Below are 18,414 nucleotides of genomic sequence, written 5' to 3'. Positions count from 1 at the left end.
AGCCATAGGAAGTAACAACACATAACCTGTCTTTCTCCCATTCTGGAATCCAACCATCTTGATTTCTATAAGAAATTTCGTTAATGTTTACATCAGGGGTCGGCAACCTTTGGCACATGGCCCATCAGGGTAATCCGCAGGCGGGCCGCAAGACATTTTGTTTATGTTGATCATTTGCAGGCACGGCCCTGTGCAGCTTCCAGTGGCCGCACTTCACCGTTTCTGGCCAGTGGGAGCTGCGGGAAGCGGCACAGACGTAAACAAAATGTCTCGCAGCCCACCAGCGGATTACCCTGATGGGCTACGTGCCAAAGGTTGCCGACCTCTGGTTTACATGAATGTAAACAAATCCTAACTTGCTGTGTGATAATTTAGTATCTAATGCATATCTTGGCCAATTTTTAATGTTTTTTTGTCAGAGCAAAGTTTGAGTTTTTTGTGTTTTTTTTTTTTTGTTTTGGTAGGAGAGGGATCGCTATGCATACAAGATTCATCTTCCAGAAACAGTAGAGCAACTGAGGAAATTCAATGCAAGAAGGAAACTAAAGGTAAAAGGAATCTGACATTAAGACAGATATAATTGCATTACCTTAAATTTTGTATGGTTTTCTTTAGTACCTAATTCTGTGTGAAAGAACTTTCATATTAAGTGTCATAGGGCTTGTATATATGGTGCGACAGGGCACACCAGGAAGGTGTAAATAGAGCGCAACACTTTAGAGCGCTCTACTAACTGCCATTTATAGGCTCTGCTGACATGGTCTACAAGGTACCTAGTCCCAAACACGTGCACTAGGAACCTTTTAGAGCACATCAGTGGGATCTACGCAGGGCAGTTAGAGCACCACACTATAGAGTGCTATACTATTTACACCCTTCTGGTCTGCATTGCCATATAGACTTCTTTTAATACGAGTCAAGAGTTCTGTGTGTATTTTAAAATATTAAAGATTTAAAGTTGAAATAGATATTTAGAATGGTTTAGTTTGCTGCTGTGTCATGCTGCAGACACTAGTCCCCTCCATTTTAGTCTATTGGTTTCATTTAAAAATTGTGTGTTTATAGTCTGAAATATCTAGAATTATGAGGTCAGGAATCTTAATTAATCTAATGATCATTGATTAATTATCTTGAATATAAGATGTCGTATTTAGATTGTCTTGTCATGCATTGACCTAAATGAGATTTTGGGACAAACTCAAACCAAATGCACTATTAGTTGAAATATGAGGCAAATATCTCAAGCCTCAGAAATAGTTTCTTTATGAAAGTATTCTTCTTCTTCGAGTGCTTGCTCATGTGTATTCCACAGTAGGTGTGCGTGCGCACCATGTGCACCGGTGCCGGAAGCTTTTCCCTTAGCAGTACCCATGGGGGGGGAACACCGCTGGGACCCCTGGAGTGGCACCTCTATATTGCGCTATAAGTGGAGCCGCACACTCCCCCCACCCTCAGTTCCTTCTTGCCGCCAGTGAAGGTGCGTCAGAACTTCTTGCTCCAGCTCTGCTGCAGCCTTTCCAGTTGATCTTAGTGGTACCTTTAGCTAGTTGGGCCCCAGGCTTCAAGTTGTGTGACTCCTATCGCCATTCCATGCCCAGGAGTGATCCGCATGCTGATTGTCTCCGCTGCTTGGGCGAAACGCACGTGAGTGAACGCTGCAAGATCTGCAGGTTTTTTAAGCCGTGAACTAAGAAGGAGAGGGATATCAGACTTAGCGCTCTCCTCATGGAATCATCGTTGGCTCCAACCCCGGTACGCTGAGCAGACTCAGTGCGAGGCACTGCGTCGTCTGTGCGCAGCAAAGCCCCCTTCCCCTAGTCGGCACTGCACCCCTTCCAAGAAGCAAAGGAAGAGCTCAACTTCGCAACAGCACCGAGAGAAGGGGGTGGGAGAGGCTGGTCCCATGTTGGGCAGCCCTCGGTCTGTCTCCCCCCCCCCCCCCCCCCCAAGAGCCGGATAGGAAGGACTTTAAGACATTGGTGTATGAGGGCAGCCAAAGCAGCCCTGCAGGCAGCGTTGGACATGGCGGATACAGTGGCTCGGTCAATGGCTTCCATGATCTCCATGCGCCGGGCGTCGTGGCTCCTCCTGTCAGGGCTTTCGGTGGAGGTCCACTCCCTCATGCAGGACCTGCCGTTCAATGGGAAGGCCCTGTTCACCGAACAGATGGACACCAGGCTGCATGGGATGACTGACTCTTGTACCACCCTGCAGACCTTGGGCCTCTATGTCCCTCTGGCCAAGGACAAGGCCAAACCACAGACGTCAGCTCACCCTGCGCAGAGCAGATATGAGCCCCCTTACAAGAGGCCGAGAGACCAAAAGCACTGACCTCAATGACAGTCCCACTCTGCCCCACAGCCTGGGCCCTCTAAGGGCAAGAGGCAGGAAAAGAGGCAGTTTTGACTATTTGCAGAGGAGCACCAAGGCAGTTACCATGGAAACCCCCCTGCTAATAAAGTTTGTGTTCGGCAACCATTTGTCTGCCTTCCGTGGGAAATGGTCGCAAATAACCTCGGACCGCTGGGTCCTCAACACCATTTCCAAGGGCTACACATTACAGTTCAGTTCACCTCTGCCCAACCACCTCCCGTCTCTGGTGGGCTCGGGGGACCCGGAGTATGTTCACCTCCTAGGTCAGGAGGTGGAATGACTACTACACCTGGGGGCAGTGGAGAGAGTACCAGTAGAATTCCAGGGCAGGGGCTTCTACTCCTGATATTTCCTGATCCCAAAAGTGAAAGGGGGTTTCGGGCCCATCCTACATCTGTGGAATCTCAATCGGTTTATGGTCCGCTCCAAGTTCCACATGGTGTCACTGGCTTCTATTATCCCCTCCCTGGACCCTGGGGACTGGTATGCGGCCCTGGATCTTCAGGACGCGTATTTCCACATACGTATTTTCGAAGGGCACAGGCACTTCCTCCATTTCCTCATGGGGCCGACCACTGCCAGTTTACGGTTCTCCCGTTTGGCCTATCCACAGCGCCCAGGGTATTCACAAAGTGTGTGGTGGTGGTGGCGGTGGCCTAGCTCAGACAAGAAGGGGTCCAGATGTTCTCATATCTGTACTATTGGCTTATCAAGGGCAACTCACAGTCTCAGGTGAGGGCTCATGTGGACCTGCTCCTGTCCACATGTGCCAATCTCCGCATGTTGGTAAACGAGACCAAATCAATGCTAGTTTCCGTGCAGCACATAGAGTTCATAGGGGTACTACTGGACTCCCTTAAGGGCCACAGCCTCTCTCCATGTGGGCAGGTTTGAAACCCTCAAAGGTCTCATCGCCTCGGTCACCACTTTTCCGGTGACAACAGCAAAGGTGTGCCTTCAGATCCTAGGACACATGGCGGCGTGCACGTATGTGGTCCGCCATGCCAGGCTCCAAATGAGGCCCCGCCAGCTATGGCTAGACTCCCAGTTCTCCCAGGCCCGGGACGGCCTGGACAAGGTCCTCACGGTACTGACCCCGGTAATCGCCTCCCTACAATGGTGGTCCTCCCCGGACAATATGCTCCAAGGGGTTCTTTTCCGGGACCTGGCTCCATCAATAGACCTGGTGTCTGATGCATCGAACTTGGGCTGGGGAGCCCACATAGGGAACATGCAAACCCAAGGGATGTGGTCAGCCTCGGACCTGTCCCTCCATATATATGTCAGGGAGCTCTGGGCGATACGGTTGGCGTGCGTAGATTTCATCATGCAGCTTCACAGCAAGGTGGTCAGAGTCCTTACGGACAACATCGCCGCGATGTTTTACATCAACAGGCAAGGCGGGGCATGGTTCTCGGCCCTCCGCCAGGACCCCTGAGCCTGTGGGAATTCTGAATAGCCCACGATATCTCCCTAAGGGCTTTCCACCTACCGTGAGCCCACAATACACAGGCCAATTGCCTCAGCAGAGTTTTCTCCCCCCATTACGAGTGGTCGCTCCACTCGGAGGTCACTCAACGGTTCTTCCAAGAGTGGGGAATTCCCCAGGTGGACCTGTTCGCGACCTGCCAGAACCAGCGTTGCCCCTGGTTTTGTTCCGGGTGGGAGGGACGCGATCTCAGATGCCTTCCTCCTGTAGTGGTCGGACCAGCTATTCTATGCTTTTCCACTGTTTCCCCTTATAGGCAAAGTCCTAGAAAAAGTGAAAACAGACAAAGCACATATCATCCTTATCGCCCCAGCCTGGCCCCGTCAACACTGGTACGGGATCCTACTGGGCCTACTGGCAGCCCCTCCGAGGAGGTTGCCACTACGCCCGGGCCTCCTCTCCCAGGACGGGGGCCACCTCCTCCATCCCAATCTGTCCGCTCTGCACCTGACAGCATGGCTGCTCAGTGGCTAGATGAGGAGGTGTTCTGAGGAATTCCGGCAGGTCCTCCTGGGAAGTAGGAAGCCTTCCACATGCCGGACGTACCTGGGGAAGTGGTCCCGATTTTCCAGGTGAGCAGGGAGTCTCCCCATTGTCCGCACCGCTCCAACTTATCCTCGAGTACCTCCTGTCCCTTAGGACTCAAGGGCTGGCACCCGCCTCTGTCAGGGAACACTTGGCGGTTATATCTATCTTCCACCCACCGGTGCAAGGGCATTCTGTCTTCTCCCATACTATAACCTCCCACTTCCTGAGAGGCCTTGACCGTTCATTCCCGTATGCTAGATCCCCTGTACCACAATGGGACCTAAACCTGGTGTCGTCCCACCTCACAGGGCCTCTCTTTGAACCCTTGGCCACATGTTCCTTGTCTCACCTCTCGTGGAAGTTAGCCTTCCTTGTAGCAATCACGTCGGCCTGACGTGTCTCAGAGCTCAGGGCCTTGACCTCGGAACCTCCATATACAGTCTTCCACAAGGATACGGTCCAACTTCGCCGACACCCTGCATTCCTCTCGAAGGTGGTCTCCACCTTCCATATGGAACAGGACGTCTTTCTTCCTGTTCTCTGTCCCAAGCCGCATTCCTCCAATGAGGAATGCTGTCTTCACACACTTGATGTGCATAGGGCTCTGGCCTTCTACCTGGATCAGACTAAACCGTTCCGGAAATCCTCACAACTCTTCATTGCCTTGGCCAATCATATGAAGGGGCAGCCTATTTCCACCCAGTGCCTTTCTTGCTGGATCACTGCATGCATACGCACGTGCTATGATCTGGCAGGGGTTCCCCCGCCACCGATCATTGGGGCGCACTCAACGAGAGCTCAGGCCTCGTCGGCTGCCTATGTAGCCCATGTCCCTATCCAGGACATCTGTAGGGCTGCTACCTGGTCTTCAGTTCACACGCTCACTGCACATTATGTGATCATCTCCCAAACTAGGGATGATGCCGGGTTCGGCAGAGCAGTACTGTGTCCCAGGAACTCGTGAACTCCTACCCACCTCCAAGAGATATTGCTTGGAATCACCTACTGTGGAATACACATGAGCAAGCACTCAAGAAGAAAAGACAGTTACCTTTTCCATAACTCATGTTCTTCGAATTGTGTTGCTCATGTCTATTCCACATCCTGCCCTCCTTCCCCTCTGTCAGAGTTATCCGGCAAGAAGGAACCGAGGGTGGGGGAAGCACACGGCTCCCGCTTATAGCACGATATAGAGGTGCCACACCAGGGGTTGCAGCGGTACTCCCCCCCTCCCCCCCCCAGGGGTACTGCTAAGGGAAAAACTTCTGGCACCGGTGCATGTGGCTAGCACGCACACCTACTGTGGAATAGACATGAGCAACACATCTCAAAGAACACCAGTTACGGAACAGGTAACTGTCTTTTTTCATTGCTAGAAAATTGCATTGTTTCCACTCTGTATGGTTATGGTAGCCTAGCAACATTCCCCCTCCATCGCTCCTAATACTGCTGTCTATATTAGATCCCCACTATAATTGCTGTTCCTGTGGTGTATGCACTTGGCACCAGATTAGCATACTGCAGACATTTCTAGAATACATCCTTTGAGGTTGTGACTATAAGCATTTGGGGTGGAGCACTTATTTACTGAGCCAAAGTCTGCAACTATCTGTTAAAGAACATAAGAACATAAGAGAGGCCGTACCGGGTCAGACCAAAGGTCCATCTAGCCCAGTATCTGTCTACCGACAGTGGCCAATGCCAGGTGCCCCAGAGGGAGTGAACCTAACAGGCAATGATCAAGTGATCTCTCTCCTGCCATCCATCTCCATCCTCTGATGAACAGAGGCTAGGGACACCATTCTTACCCATCCTGGCTAATAGCCATTTATGGACTTAGCCACCATGAATTTATCCAGTCCCCTTTTAAACATTGTTATAGTCCTAGCCTTCACAACCTCCTCAGGTAAGGAGTTCCACAAGTTGACTATGCGCTGCGTGAAGAAGAACTTCCTTTTATTTGTTTTAAACCTGCTGCCTATTAATTTCATTTGGTGACCCCTAGTTCTTGTATTATGGGAATAAGTAAATAACTTTTCCTTATCCACTTTCTCTACATCACTCATGATTTTATATACCTCTATCATGTCCCCCCTTAGTCTTCTCTTTTCCAAGCTGAAGAGTCCTAGCCTCTTTAATCTTTCCTCCTATGGGACCCTCTCTAAACCCCTAATCATTTTAGTTGCCCTTTTCTGAACCTTTTCTAGTGCTAGAATATCTTTTTTGAGGTGAGGAGACCACATCTGTACACAGTATTCGAGATGTGGGCGTACCATGGATTTATATAAGGGCAATAATATATTCTCAGTCTTATTCTCTATCCCCTTTTTAATGATTCCTAACATCCTGTTTGCTTTTTTGACCGCCTCTGCACACTGCGTGGACATCTTCAGAGAACTATCCACGATGACTCCAAGATCTTTTTCCTGACTCGTTGTAGCTAAATTAGCCCCCATCATGTTGTATGTATGGTTGGGGTTATTTTTTCCAACGTGCATTACTTTACATTTATCCACATTAAATTTAATTTGCCATTTTGTTGCCCAATCACTTAGTTTTGTGAGAGCTTTTTGAAGTTCTTCACAATCTGCTTTGTCTTAACTATCTTGAGTAGTTTAGTATCATCTGCAAACTTTGCCACCTCACTGTTTACCCCTTTCTCCAGATCATTTATGAATAAATTGAATAGGATTGGTCCGAGGACTGACCCTTAGGGAACACCACTAGTTACCCCTCTCCATTCTGAGAATTTACAATTAATTCCTACCCTTTGTTCCCTGTCCTTTAACCAGTTCTCAATCCATGAAAGGACCTTCCCTTTTATCCCATGACAGCTCTATTTACGTAAGAGCCTTTGGTGAGGGACCTTGTCAAAGGCTTTCTGGAAATCTAAGTACACTATGTCCACCGGATCCCCCTTGTCCACCTGTTCTTTATTCTTCGCAATTGGAGAAAGTGTGTCTTTTGTGTGACTTGGTGGGAGGGAGACTAGTGGGGGGGGGTTTCCTAACAGGTTCTAAATATAATTTCTAAAATGTGAAAAATATTCTTGCAGCCTGTTTTTGCTTCTTTAGAGAGTAGCCAGTTTGTACATTTTTGAGTCACTCCTGTGCTGCAGTATAATTTAATTCCTAGTGCTTAGTTTCATCTATGTTCTGTTTTTTTGTAATCAGTTATATCAACAAAGGATATATATGAAGGGCCACCGTAAGATGTTCATAAAGGACAATTATGATTTTATTTGCTTTTCGGGGGTGGAGTAGGTTATAGCTCTTTGCAAAGGGGTATTCTTAAGAATGTTCCCTCAGCCTTTAGTTATATATAGGAGCGGTTTCCAACTATAGGGAAAAGAATGTTGAGATCCAGCTGAAACATTGTGTGGTTTCTACTCAGAATCATAAATTCATGGCCTCTCTGGAGGGATTTTACCTGAAACTTGGTCTAGGTTCATCAAAAGATTCGGGCATGCTTTTGGCAAATCTGTGCCAATTGTAGGGTTTGTAACAAAATGCAAAATCAGATTAATTTTAACTAGTTGCCTCATGGAAGTTTTGCATAATTCTAACCATGTCTAGCATGTAGGATTGGAATAATCCTCATGCTTCTGAACAAGTTAGCAGCTTCCCCCTATGTTTAACTATGATCGGATAACACATTATTAAATACAACTTGCCTACATGAGGTACAAAGTCCTATTTAAAATTGCATTAGTTAAAGAATTTAGGTAAGATTTTTTTAAAAAAATCTATTTTTCTGGTCTACACAAAGGCTTCAATCTTTACTTTATAGGCAATTCTCCACTCTTAACATCTTGTGTTATATACATTCAATACCATATTATACTATACCAACCTTTTCCCTGCCACTTTACTTTATCCATGCTACTGTTCTTCAGGAGGTGTTCTGAAAGTACTAATTGTTCATTGCAATGCACCCCACACCTGAAACACTGTAAAACTTGTACATTGGACCTTATTTTCCTGTAATGAGCAAACAACAAATTGTCCTTTTAACACTGGATCAGATACTCTTAGTATTTCATTATTTTTTCTAACTTTGAAATTCCTCACATAACGACTACTGGGAGGTCTGAGATTATCATATCTTCATATTGATATGTCTGAGTTAAATACCAGAGAGATTCGAGTGTTGTTTTCTGAATTTCGCCAGAATTGCAGCACATCTCCTAACTGAAAATGTTAGTTTTACAGTTATTTGGTTACCATATAATGTACTGTACCCTTTGTAACCAAAAACAATCATTGGAACCACTGCTTGTTTCAGAATTCAAGGAGTTGTTAAAAAACTGGGACAGCTGTACTATCTTCCTTGTATTGATCCATTAAAGTGTTAATTTTCTCTTTAGGGACCAACCCTGCACAAGTGAGAGAATTCAGAGGTTTCTTTCTCACTCCCTGCACCCCTGCTCAGTGCAGCACAGTGGCAATCCTTGTGCTCAATGTAAAGAATGCTTCAGGTTGCCATCTCTAGAGTTGCTAGCCTGCCCAAACAGAGTAAGGAGAAAAGAGGCTATAATAGCAGCTGCTTTGTTTACTCTGTGCTCACAGAGCCACTGTACCTGTCTCAACTTGATGCATTTGGGAGATCTGTATTAGGGTGGCACTTTTCCATACTATCATTGATGTGGCTTAATACCACTGTCTATCCCTGATTATTTTTTCCTTGTATACTGGTTTATATACCATGGTATTTGATCTTTTGCCCAGACTATTGGGGACATTATGCGAGACTTGCAAACATATAGAGCATGTTTGCATCTTTAGAATTATCATTTTTATCAGAACTACCTTGCCAACCAAAGAGCTCAGGAATTTATTCTTTATGTCTCTTTCTCTGCACTTATTTCAAATAAAATTGTTCTGGTATAATTGTTCCAAATGTGTATATACTCCAAAGTGTTTACCTGTCTTAACTATCTATCTGAATAGAAAATCTCCCAAATTCCCTTCACCTACTTAATTCCCCCCAGGTGTGGTGTGTTTTGTTTTTTTAATGTTTTATACATAGGGTCATACTGTGGCTGCCTATGTGCAGGTGCACAAGAATTTATGGAAGCTTAAAAATACCTTCCCTTTCCCCCATGCAGACGCCAGTCACAGTTGCAGGCCCTAAGCTCTCCTGAGCACAGAGACTTCTCTCTTTTGTGGCCTCCAAGCCACTCCAAATGGGAGTAGCGATCACTACAGCTGACTAGCCTCAAAGAGGAATGTACACTACAGTCTCTTAATGGGTAAAACAGCAGCAAATTCCCTCTTATGCACCAGGTTGCTCCCTGAGGCACAGTGCCACTCAGAGCGCTACCTGGGATGCTGGAGTTCAGCTCTTTCCTCAGCACAGCCCTGTGCTTTAAAGGCAGTATCTGGCCCTTCTTCTGGGAAAATTACTATATTTTAGTTTTTTACAAGCTTAGGTTGTACAGTTTTAGGCCTCATTGCATAAATTAATATCTTCTGCATTCTATGAGAGCTTCTGGGATTTTTTTTATGTCAGAGGTTAGTTGATCAGGGTCATTTAGCACCACTGAAACCAATCAGACACTAAAAACATGATTTAAAACAAAAAATAGTCCTTCATGGGGGATAGTTCAGTGGTTTGAGCAATGGCCTGCTAAACCCAGGGTTGTGAGTTCAGTCCTTGAGGGGGCCACTTAGGGATCTGGGGCAAAAATCAGTACTTGGTCCTGCTAGTGAAGGCAGGGGGCTGGACTCAATGACCTTTCGAGGTCCCTTCCAGTTCTAGGAGATTGGTATATCTCCAATTATTACTATTACACTTGACATTAAGTGAAAAACTGTGGTCTCAATGTGGTTTTGGGACAACAGCTATTTTCATACTTGTTACTGCACGAGATCCACTTAAACAAAAATGAGTCTTTGCTGTCTGTGAATCTTTAATGTTACCTTTTGGCATTTTAGAGCTGAAGTCCAAGAATATTGCAATTCTCCTTTGACACAATGGGCGTTCCAAAAATAAATAAGATAAACTAATGTTTCTCATTTCCACAGCCAAGCTCTGCCCTTCTTCCTTGATTTTAGTTAAGGATCAGATCTTTAACTTTCATAAACATACAGAACTACAAACCACAGGTTTCCTGCTTAATTCACTTTAAACTATTTTTAAATTTTCCACTATAACTGTCTTAGATGAAGCAATATTTTTATCAGTATATTTCAAGTAATAACTACATAAAAGGCCTCATGTTTTCTTAAGCTGCTGGAAGGTTTCTAAAGGCATAATGCAAAATGCCACCAATTTAAGAAAACTGTCAGCTGGCTTTGCTTTCTTGAGCAATACGTGTGACTCACAATTGCAAACCAAAAAGATAAAAGAAGCAGCAATGCATCCTTTTTCTCTTTCTCGCAGTGTACATCTTCACAGTTCTATGTTATGTGTTAATAATGTGTTATGCATTGATTCGTCATTGATCATCCCTTGATATTAATAATTCTGTTAATTGTTAACATGTCCACATAATGAGGTTAACCTGTTTTAAAAGCCTGACTTTTATTTCATGTGTACCAGCATTTCTAAGTAGTGTAAAGAGTCCAAAAAATAAATGCCTATAAATTTAAATATGACTGCTACTTTGAGCAGTAAACTACATATATCTGTACCACAATTATATTAAAGTAATTTGTTTACTGAAATTAGTGTGTGTGTGTGAGAGAGCTCACATAATTAAGAAACATACTGGTAACCTCAGTGACACATGAGCAGTAGGTTACCATGTGATTTGAGTGGAACACTCCAAAAACTATTAAATGTTTTCTTTTTCCAAATAGACAGTAAGGTGCCTAATTTATTTCAGTCTAAACACAGCAAGGCATTTTAGGGAGTAGAAAATAAACAAGGGCTATTTTATCATCATCATCATAGCTCATTCTCTCTGGTTCTGACTGTTATTTTAAGGCCAGTGTGTACAGTATTTCTGTATAATGTCCTGAAATACTTAAGTGATAAGCTTTTTTAAAGTTTGTGGGAGGAGGCTAGTCAGTGTCAGTAAAAAAAATTTCCTGGTGAAGAACACACATGTAGTATCAGAAGGAATGATGCAGCCCACTGTATGCTAGACTATACTCCTTGCCTGCTAATTTGTAGATTAAAAGTAGGGTTGGCTGAAAAAAGGTCCTCCATTGCTAGACAGCAGCATACCCAAATAACTATTGATTGTGTGGGGTGAATTAGATGAAACTCAGAGAGAGCATTTAACACATTCCAGAGATACAGTTGTGGAAGAGCCTACTCTTGAGGTTTGTTCTCCTGCTTATGATGAAGGCAGAAACTTCTCAAAGTTCTAAACCTGCTTCTGTGGTGGAATATAGTTGACTCTTAATGCTCTAGCTGCCAGTTCCTTTTTGCCCATGTAAAGTGAATGAGTTCCTGAGGGTGACTGTCATTGCCTTGCTAGCAGGCTTGCCTGCTTTCCTCATCAACTCATCAATGTACCGTTTTTCTGAACATCCTTTCTTCTCTTCTGATCCTTCAAGACTAGATCTGTCCATTCAGGCTCTTTTTAAAAAAAAAAAAAAAAAAAAAAAAAAAAATTTAAACCAGCTCCATTGGAGGGTGACATTATCTTTGTCAAGTAGGGCTTGCAGTTCCTGTTACATCAGGGGGCTTTGGTTTCCATTGTTCTCTACTTGTGCACTAGTGAAAGCTGTGCTTTGGGGCATTTTGTCTTTTTCTCCACTGCTCTTCATTAATCTGAGGACTATGGGGAAGCAGCAGCAGCCCAATAATTTAAAAATAAATGCTGCACTTTTGCCATATCCATCACAGAGAGGCAGGTTGCCATATCCAATCCTTTGGAATAGTACATAGCTGGCTGTGCTGTGAGATTTGTTTCACTGCAGCAGTCAGGTCATTGATGGAGTGCATGAAATCTCTCTCGTAACTCCAACAAGAAGAATAGTCTGGGAGGGCTTGGGGCCTTCAGGCCTGACTGATCCACAGTGTTTGTAAACATGTTTTGTTGACCTACTGCTTATGACTGAGACTTGTGTTGTTTATTCAGGGGGCAGTACTAGCAGCAGTATCAAGCCACAAATTCAATTCCTTCTATGGGGATCCCCCTGAAGAGCTGCCAGACTTCTCTGAAGACCCTACCTCCTCAGGTAATTTCATTGAAAGCATATTTACCTTTCACATTGAGTTTTAAATCTTTACGGGCTTTAGTCCCATATTGTTTGCTGATTTCCCATACTGTCATAGAGCAGCATGTACATTAGAGTTTGTGTGAGCATTTCAGTGCTATTCATTTATAGTGGCTCTACAAGGGAGTGTCCACAGAATGCTTCTTCAGAATGATATAGAGCCTCCTGGATTTGTATTCAACCTGACAGTGTTTCATTACAAAGGCTGGCATAACATCATATCTATCTATTTACATGACTTGAATCTGAGAGCTTTTTCAAATTATGCGCTGTACCCTTAGTGGGATTAGGGTGGTTCTTCCCTGCGAATGTTTTTCATTGTATCTTTGTATATTAGGAGCTTGTTGGTCTCCTTTTCTGGAACTGGATTTTTTTTTTTTAAATCTCCTGTTACAGGGTTATTGACATGTCAAAGATGTTCCAGAATTTAGGTTTTGTATAAATACGCTTTTAGAAAACACGAGACCAATAGAATTACTTCTGCTTTTTGTAAATGATCATCTAAACAAGTTTTCTTAACAAATAAACAATGGTTGCAATTCAAATGTTGCAGCATGTGTCAATGTGACAGCCTGAAAGCTTAGTATACTAGAAAATGTCTCAGGGAATTAATTATGTATTTTGGATTGGTGGGGAAGGGTAAGTTCTCATTCCCTGTCCCAATATTTCTATAAGGAAGGAGGTGGAAGGGGCTTGCAAATGTTAACTATGGCAGAGAAAAAATAGTGGAAAAGTAAATTTTTTAAATATTATTTAATTTTATTTACATAGAGTTGGAATATTCAAGTGTACGTGCCCAAATAAAAAGGTTGATTGTCAGATGTTTTTAGCACTCACAACTTTCAGTGAAGTCAATAGGAACTTCACACCACTCATTTAGCTGCCTAAATATGGACGTGGGCACTCTAGGCACTCAGATTTGAACATTTTATGTATTGTACAGAAGGGGATCTGATGTGTTTGTTTTACAGAGAGATCTTTCCAGTGTGTTTGATTGGACATCAGTTAGGATTATTTGGAGTGTTTTAAAAGATACTTTTTGTTTCCCACTGCTTCCACAGTCATGGTCACAGAAGTAGGCCACATACATGTCTGCAGTTTTTCTGTTACAGGAATAGCAAGGTTCCTCATTTCAGATTCAGGCTTGCATCAACAGGATGTGTGTCTTCCTCATTTGGGTTTGAGGTTGCAAATAATGTCATAAGCACAGGTTCTCAACTTTTTTTCTTCCAGGAACCATGTAGCCAGATATTTACGAATGTGCTCAGCCCTTTTTTGCTGAATCCTTTGGAACCTCTTATTAATTTCTGGAGTAACTGATGCAGTAGTTTCAGTTCCTCTGGGAGGAAGCTGGAATAGGCTCCTGCTCCAAGACGACAGTTGTTGATCTCCTTGGAGGTTGCAACCGAAAGGTGGAGAAACTGCTCGCAGGGGATATTTTTATTGATGCCTGCCTGACTAATTTAAATTGTTTAGTTCAGAGAGCTTCTCGCTCAGATAATTAACTTAGAAAAAAAATCCCGAGGCTTTCAGGAAAAGAACCATAGTGCAACTTTCAGCTTTCTGAAATAACTAAGCCAGATAAAGAACTTGATCTCCCTCTCCCCCTTCAAAAAGGTACTTCGATTACATATTTGCTGTGTTGTCAAATGTTTGAAGCCTGCTTGTAAAGACTACACCAGTTCTTAAAGATGGGATTTTTCAAAAGATCCTAAAGGAATTAAGCACCTGTCACAGGGTGGCTAGCCCCAGTAAATGAAGTCTAGCTCCCCAAAGCCAAAGCAGGTGCTCCTGTTTTTAAGAGGGTGTGAGCAACCCGATGAGCAGACTGGGTTAGTCAGGGGCAGGTGAGAGTGCCTGAGACCCGGATATTGGAAGAATCCCAGAAAAAGTAGAAAGTGGTTCCTAGGAGAAGACTTGAAGGCAGGAGAGCAGCAAAGATCGATTTGCTGACTGTCAACCCCAAGCCAGAGAGCCAGGGCTGAAGGCAGGAGAAGCAGAGGGAGTTGCCTTCCAGCTTGAACCTGGAGAGCCAGAGCTGAGGGCTGGAGAGTTTTGAAGGCACAGGAGCAGTGGAGGAGCTTTTACCCACTGACATCTCCGGGTTCCGAGAGCTGGACCCACAGGAGCTGACAGGGCCTTTGGGGAGTAAGGGATGCTCCCCGGCAAGGATGCTCCCAGTAGAGAGGCTGTGGGGTTCCTGCTGGGAACAGCAAGGCTGCATTCCACTTGGAAGTGCTGGAGAGGCTGTCCTGGTACAAAAGCAAGAGAGGACTGTGCTGAAGAGCCAGGACCTGGTGATAGATGCTGGGGTGGTATGTTGCATGTCTCTGGACTATGATGGGGGGAATCTGGACTATGGTTGTGGGACTTTTGTTTTATGTGCGTGGGGCTCTTGCAGTAAATGAACCCCACAACTAGTTGAACTACTTCTGAGCACTCTGAAGGAGGGAAACTGAGCAGGCATGTCTGTCATGTGTATCCTGAGGGTGTTCCAGGCAGGGCTTCTCTATGACAGCACCCAACTTCCATTGAATTTCAGTGGGAGGTGGACATCAGGGCTGGCTTTAGGGTGATTCCCTCGATTCCCCCGAATCAGGCCCCGTGCCCCTAAGAAGACCCCGCAATGGGCTTAAGGACCCTCTGCCAACGTGCTGCCAAAGGCACCGGCAGCCAATTGAGCTGCCGCCAAAGTCCCGCCTCTGTCTTCAGAGGCAGCTCATTCGAATCGGGCCCCGCAGTGCCTAAAGCCGGCCCTGGTGAACATCTAACTCCCCTGGGGCTCCTCTGTAATTCCCAGCCTAAATGGTTATGCCTTTGCATTTTGCAATAATGGGATTTCAGATAAGAAACTCCAAGTTGAAGATTTAGTATTTAAAATGCCATTTGCCTGTTTGTTTACCTCTTCGATAAAATCCCATGATTTGAGAAGTTTGTCGTTAAAAATAAATGATGGAGTAGGCTGAATGATTCTGGGACGGCATTTGTCCTGGATTCCCTGTGGTACCACTCCACACCTGCCCCAGGCTTAGGAGCAGTGCCAGCCTGTTCCGCCAGAAGGGGCGGGGGGCTGGAGCTCGGCAGTAGTAAGAGCTCTCTGGGGAGACTGGGCCACTATGGGGAGCTCCTGTTCCTCCATTTGCCTGGGGCAGTGCATCCTCGGGGGTGGGGACACGGGCTTGGGGCTTCTCTCAGGCACCCCAGCACCCCATCCAGAGCAGGTGAAGGGTTTGGGGCTCCCCACAGTGACCTTGGGGGACTCTGGCTTCTGGCCTGGCCGGGGCCTCAGGGTGAAGAGGTGGAGCCAGGGAGTAGGGCCCCTGCACGTGTCCCACTTTTGCCGTTTGAAAAGTTGGTCACCCTATTTCAGCTCCATGCTTCATTCACTTCAATCTGTCACATTGCTCTTCCTTCCGTGAAGGTGGGCCCTGCTACACAGGTGAGGGAGCACTTTGAACCTCCAGCCTATACTGATGGAGTAACAGCCTCAGAGTTTAGGGCACTGTATTCAGCAAATAGGCAATTCTCCAGTAGATGCTAGATACACTGGGTGCTGTCCAGTGATCAGCGGCAAAACATATAAGTGAATCAAACAGAAATGAAAAGGGAGACGCTGATAATTTTATATGGTTTATTCCCCCCCCCCTTTAAATCTCCCTTTCTTTCCTGCTTACTGGAAGTTGCACTGGGTCTTGGTCCAGCCAGCCCACTGGTCAATACATAATCTTTTCCCTAATGTCCTGTCCTGTTTGGGATGACTTGTTCTCTCCTTCATCAGCACGTCTCCTCTAATGACAAGATGCAACAGGTGGATGAACCAAACATACAGGGAGGAGGTGCAGAAGAGAGAGGATGAGACAACAATACAAAAGGCATGCAGCTTTGTAGGTTATCTGCAGCTTGCCACTTGCCTAGCTGTGTTCAACTGATAGTGTTCTGTAGATTAAATTGCAGAAGTGAGTCTTGACGAATTTGAAGGTGAATAATAAAATAGTGGCTTTACGGATTTTTCTGATACATGTTAAATTAAAATGCCTCCTTAACAGTGAATATTTACATTCAGTAAGTCCTACTAGAAATAAAGCAAGTTTTAAAATAAAACATTTTATGACGGTTTCTTATTCAAAGTTAAGGATCACATATATTTCTAATTCTTAGCACCTTCAAGATGTTATGTGAGAGTCAGTGTTCCAAAAATAAGACTCTTGCACTAACAAACATTAAAACCTTGTTTTTCTTTTCACATGATGTTGCTGCAATAAGAAGCAGTTCATTTCTGCTGAGTTAACTTCCTCGGTCATCTACTAGGTGACAGACCATAGAAAGGTCATGGAATTGCTTGAATAGCTGTTAGCTTTGGAAGCTGAACTGGAAAGAGATTTTGCTGATGCTGGATACTTACGTTTTTTACCTGAATTCAAAATTTCAGGGTTTATGCCCCACAATAAGCCCATGTGCTTAGCCAATAAATAGAAAAACCCATAAAGATAACAATGTCAACTGTAACTTTTTCACTTCCAAACACCTTTTTGTAGCCTGACTTTCAGAACTGTTGAGCAACTGCAAAACCCACTGAAATCAATGGGTGCTCACCAACTTTGAAAATCAGGTAATTGATTTTTAAAGAAAAGCATACTTCATCTTTTATTGTGGAGGATTTATAAATACACATTTGAGCTGTTCAGTTGTAGTGCTCATGCATTGTGAGGGTCATTTGTCATTTCACAGTGATTTCATGCTTTGTTTGCAGTTGTGTTGGCCCCAGGATATTAGAGAGACATGGCAGGTGAGGTAATATCTTTAATTGGACTAACTTCTGTTTGTGAGAGAGAGTGAGAGACACTAATTACTTCACATTTCATTATTAGTTATTTTGTCCATTTCAAATAGTTCTGGGTTTTCTTGCAAGACAATTTACAAATGTTGCTTTTAAACCACAAAGAAGGTACAGCAGCATATATCTAAAAGGGTGATTGACCACGTGTACCTGTTCAGCTTGCACTGTACAGCTTTTCGCAGTATTTCCTGAGTATCTGTTTGCTTTCTGAGGTCTGTGGTAAATGTTTAACTTAATGCAAGCAGCAGTTTCTCACAGAACATAAAGCAGTTTCTCATTGGAACAGTTTCTCACAGACATTTTAAGACCACATCAGTGTTTTTGGATCCTTTGGGTAAATGGCATGACAATGGCTTCATATAGGCTTCTATTTATAAATGCAATTTGAAAATGACTTTTGCCTCAAGATTATTGTGGGTAAATATTTGTTCTTTTAGAATCTATTATGTCATAGTAAATTATAGAAATTTAGCAATATTAAGTCTTGATTAAATTCTTGATGATTAAAACTGAAAGGAAAAAAGAAAGAAAGCCAAACCTTCCAGCCTGTCTCTGTGGGAGAGAAGGATAAATGGTTAGATTTAGGCTCCAGTGCTGCAGACATGCATGTGAGTAATTTTATGCACTTGAGTAATCCCATGGAACTCTATGAAACTATTCATTGCATAAGTGTTTCTAGGCTAAGGTCTTAGTCTGCAGTTCAAATACTAGTGGTCTCCATCATTACCAGGTACAGTATAATATAGTTAGCAATGCTAAATCATCATAACCAGTTTTTTTAGATTCTTTAGTTAATTTTTTAATCATCAATGTTTGAAAAATTCAAGTGATAGTAGAAAATATAATATTAATACGATTACAAAGTCTGACTGTCTTTTCTTGCCTTACTTGCTTCTGTGTACCATAAAAAGTTTTGAAAGAGGAAGGAAATCCTAGAAATTGAAGGAGAAAGTGTAACAGTTCTCCACTCATTGAGAATTTTACTTGATCTTTTTTCTGATGTCCTGTACAGT

The 18,414-nt window shown here is 44.1% G+C and overlaps 1 protein-coding gene across 12 annotated transcripts in view; it reads left to right on the top strand.

Moving 5' to 3' along the window:
- CASK (calcium/calmodulin dependent serine protein kinase) overlaps positions 1-18,414 on the top strand; it is a 407,811-nt gene that overhangs the window by 278,051 nt on the left and 111,346 nt on the right. For 11 of the 12 annotated variants that reach the window (XM_039525884.1, XM_039525847.1, XM_039525842.1 and 8 more), the window contains 2 exons: positions 465-548; positions 12,426-12,525. In XM_039525884.1, the coding sequence (XP_039381818.1) occupies positions 465-548; positions 12,426-12,525 (184 nt within the window). Of the gene's footprint in view, positions 1-464; positions 549-12,425; positions 12,526-17,763; positions 17,819-18,414 lie in introns of those variants that run through there. The other variant, XM_039525902.1, reaches the window with a different exon arrangement.

This window comes from Mauremys reevesii, linkage group 1, assembly GCF_016161935.1.
Source record: "Mauremys reevesii isolate NIE-2019 linkage group 1, ASM1616193v1, whole genome shotgun sequence".
In the NCBI taxonomy this organism is placed as follows: Eukaryota; Metazoa; Chordata; order Testudines; family Geoemydidae; genus Mauremys; species Mauremys reevesii.
The sequence above is the reverse complement of the archived record's forward strand: the minus strand, read 5'-3'. Positions and strand labels throughout refer to the sequence as shown.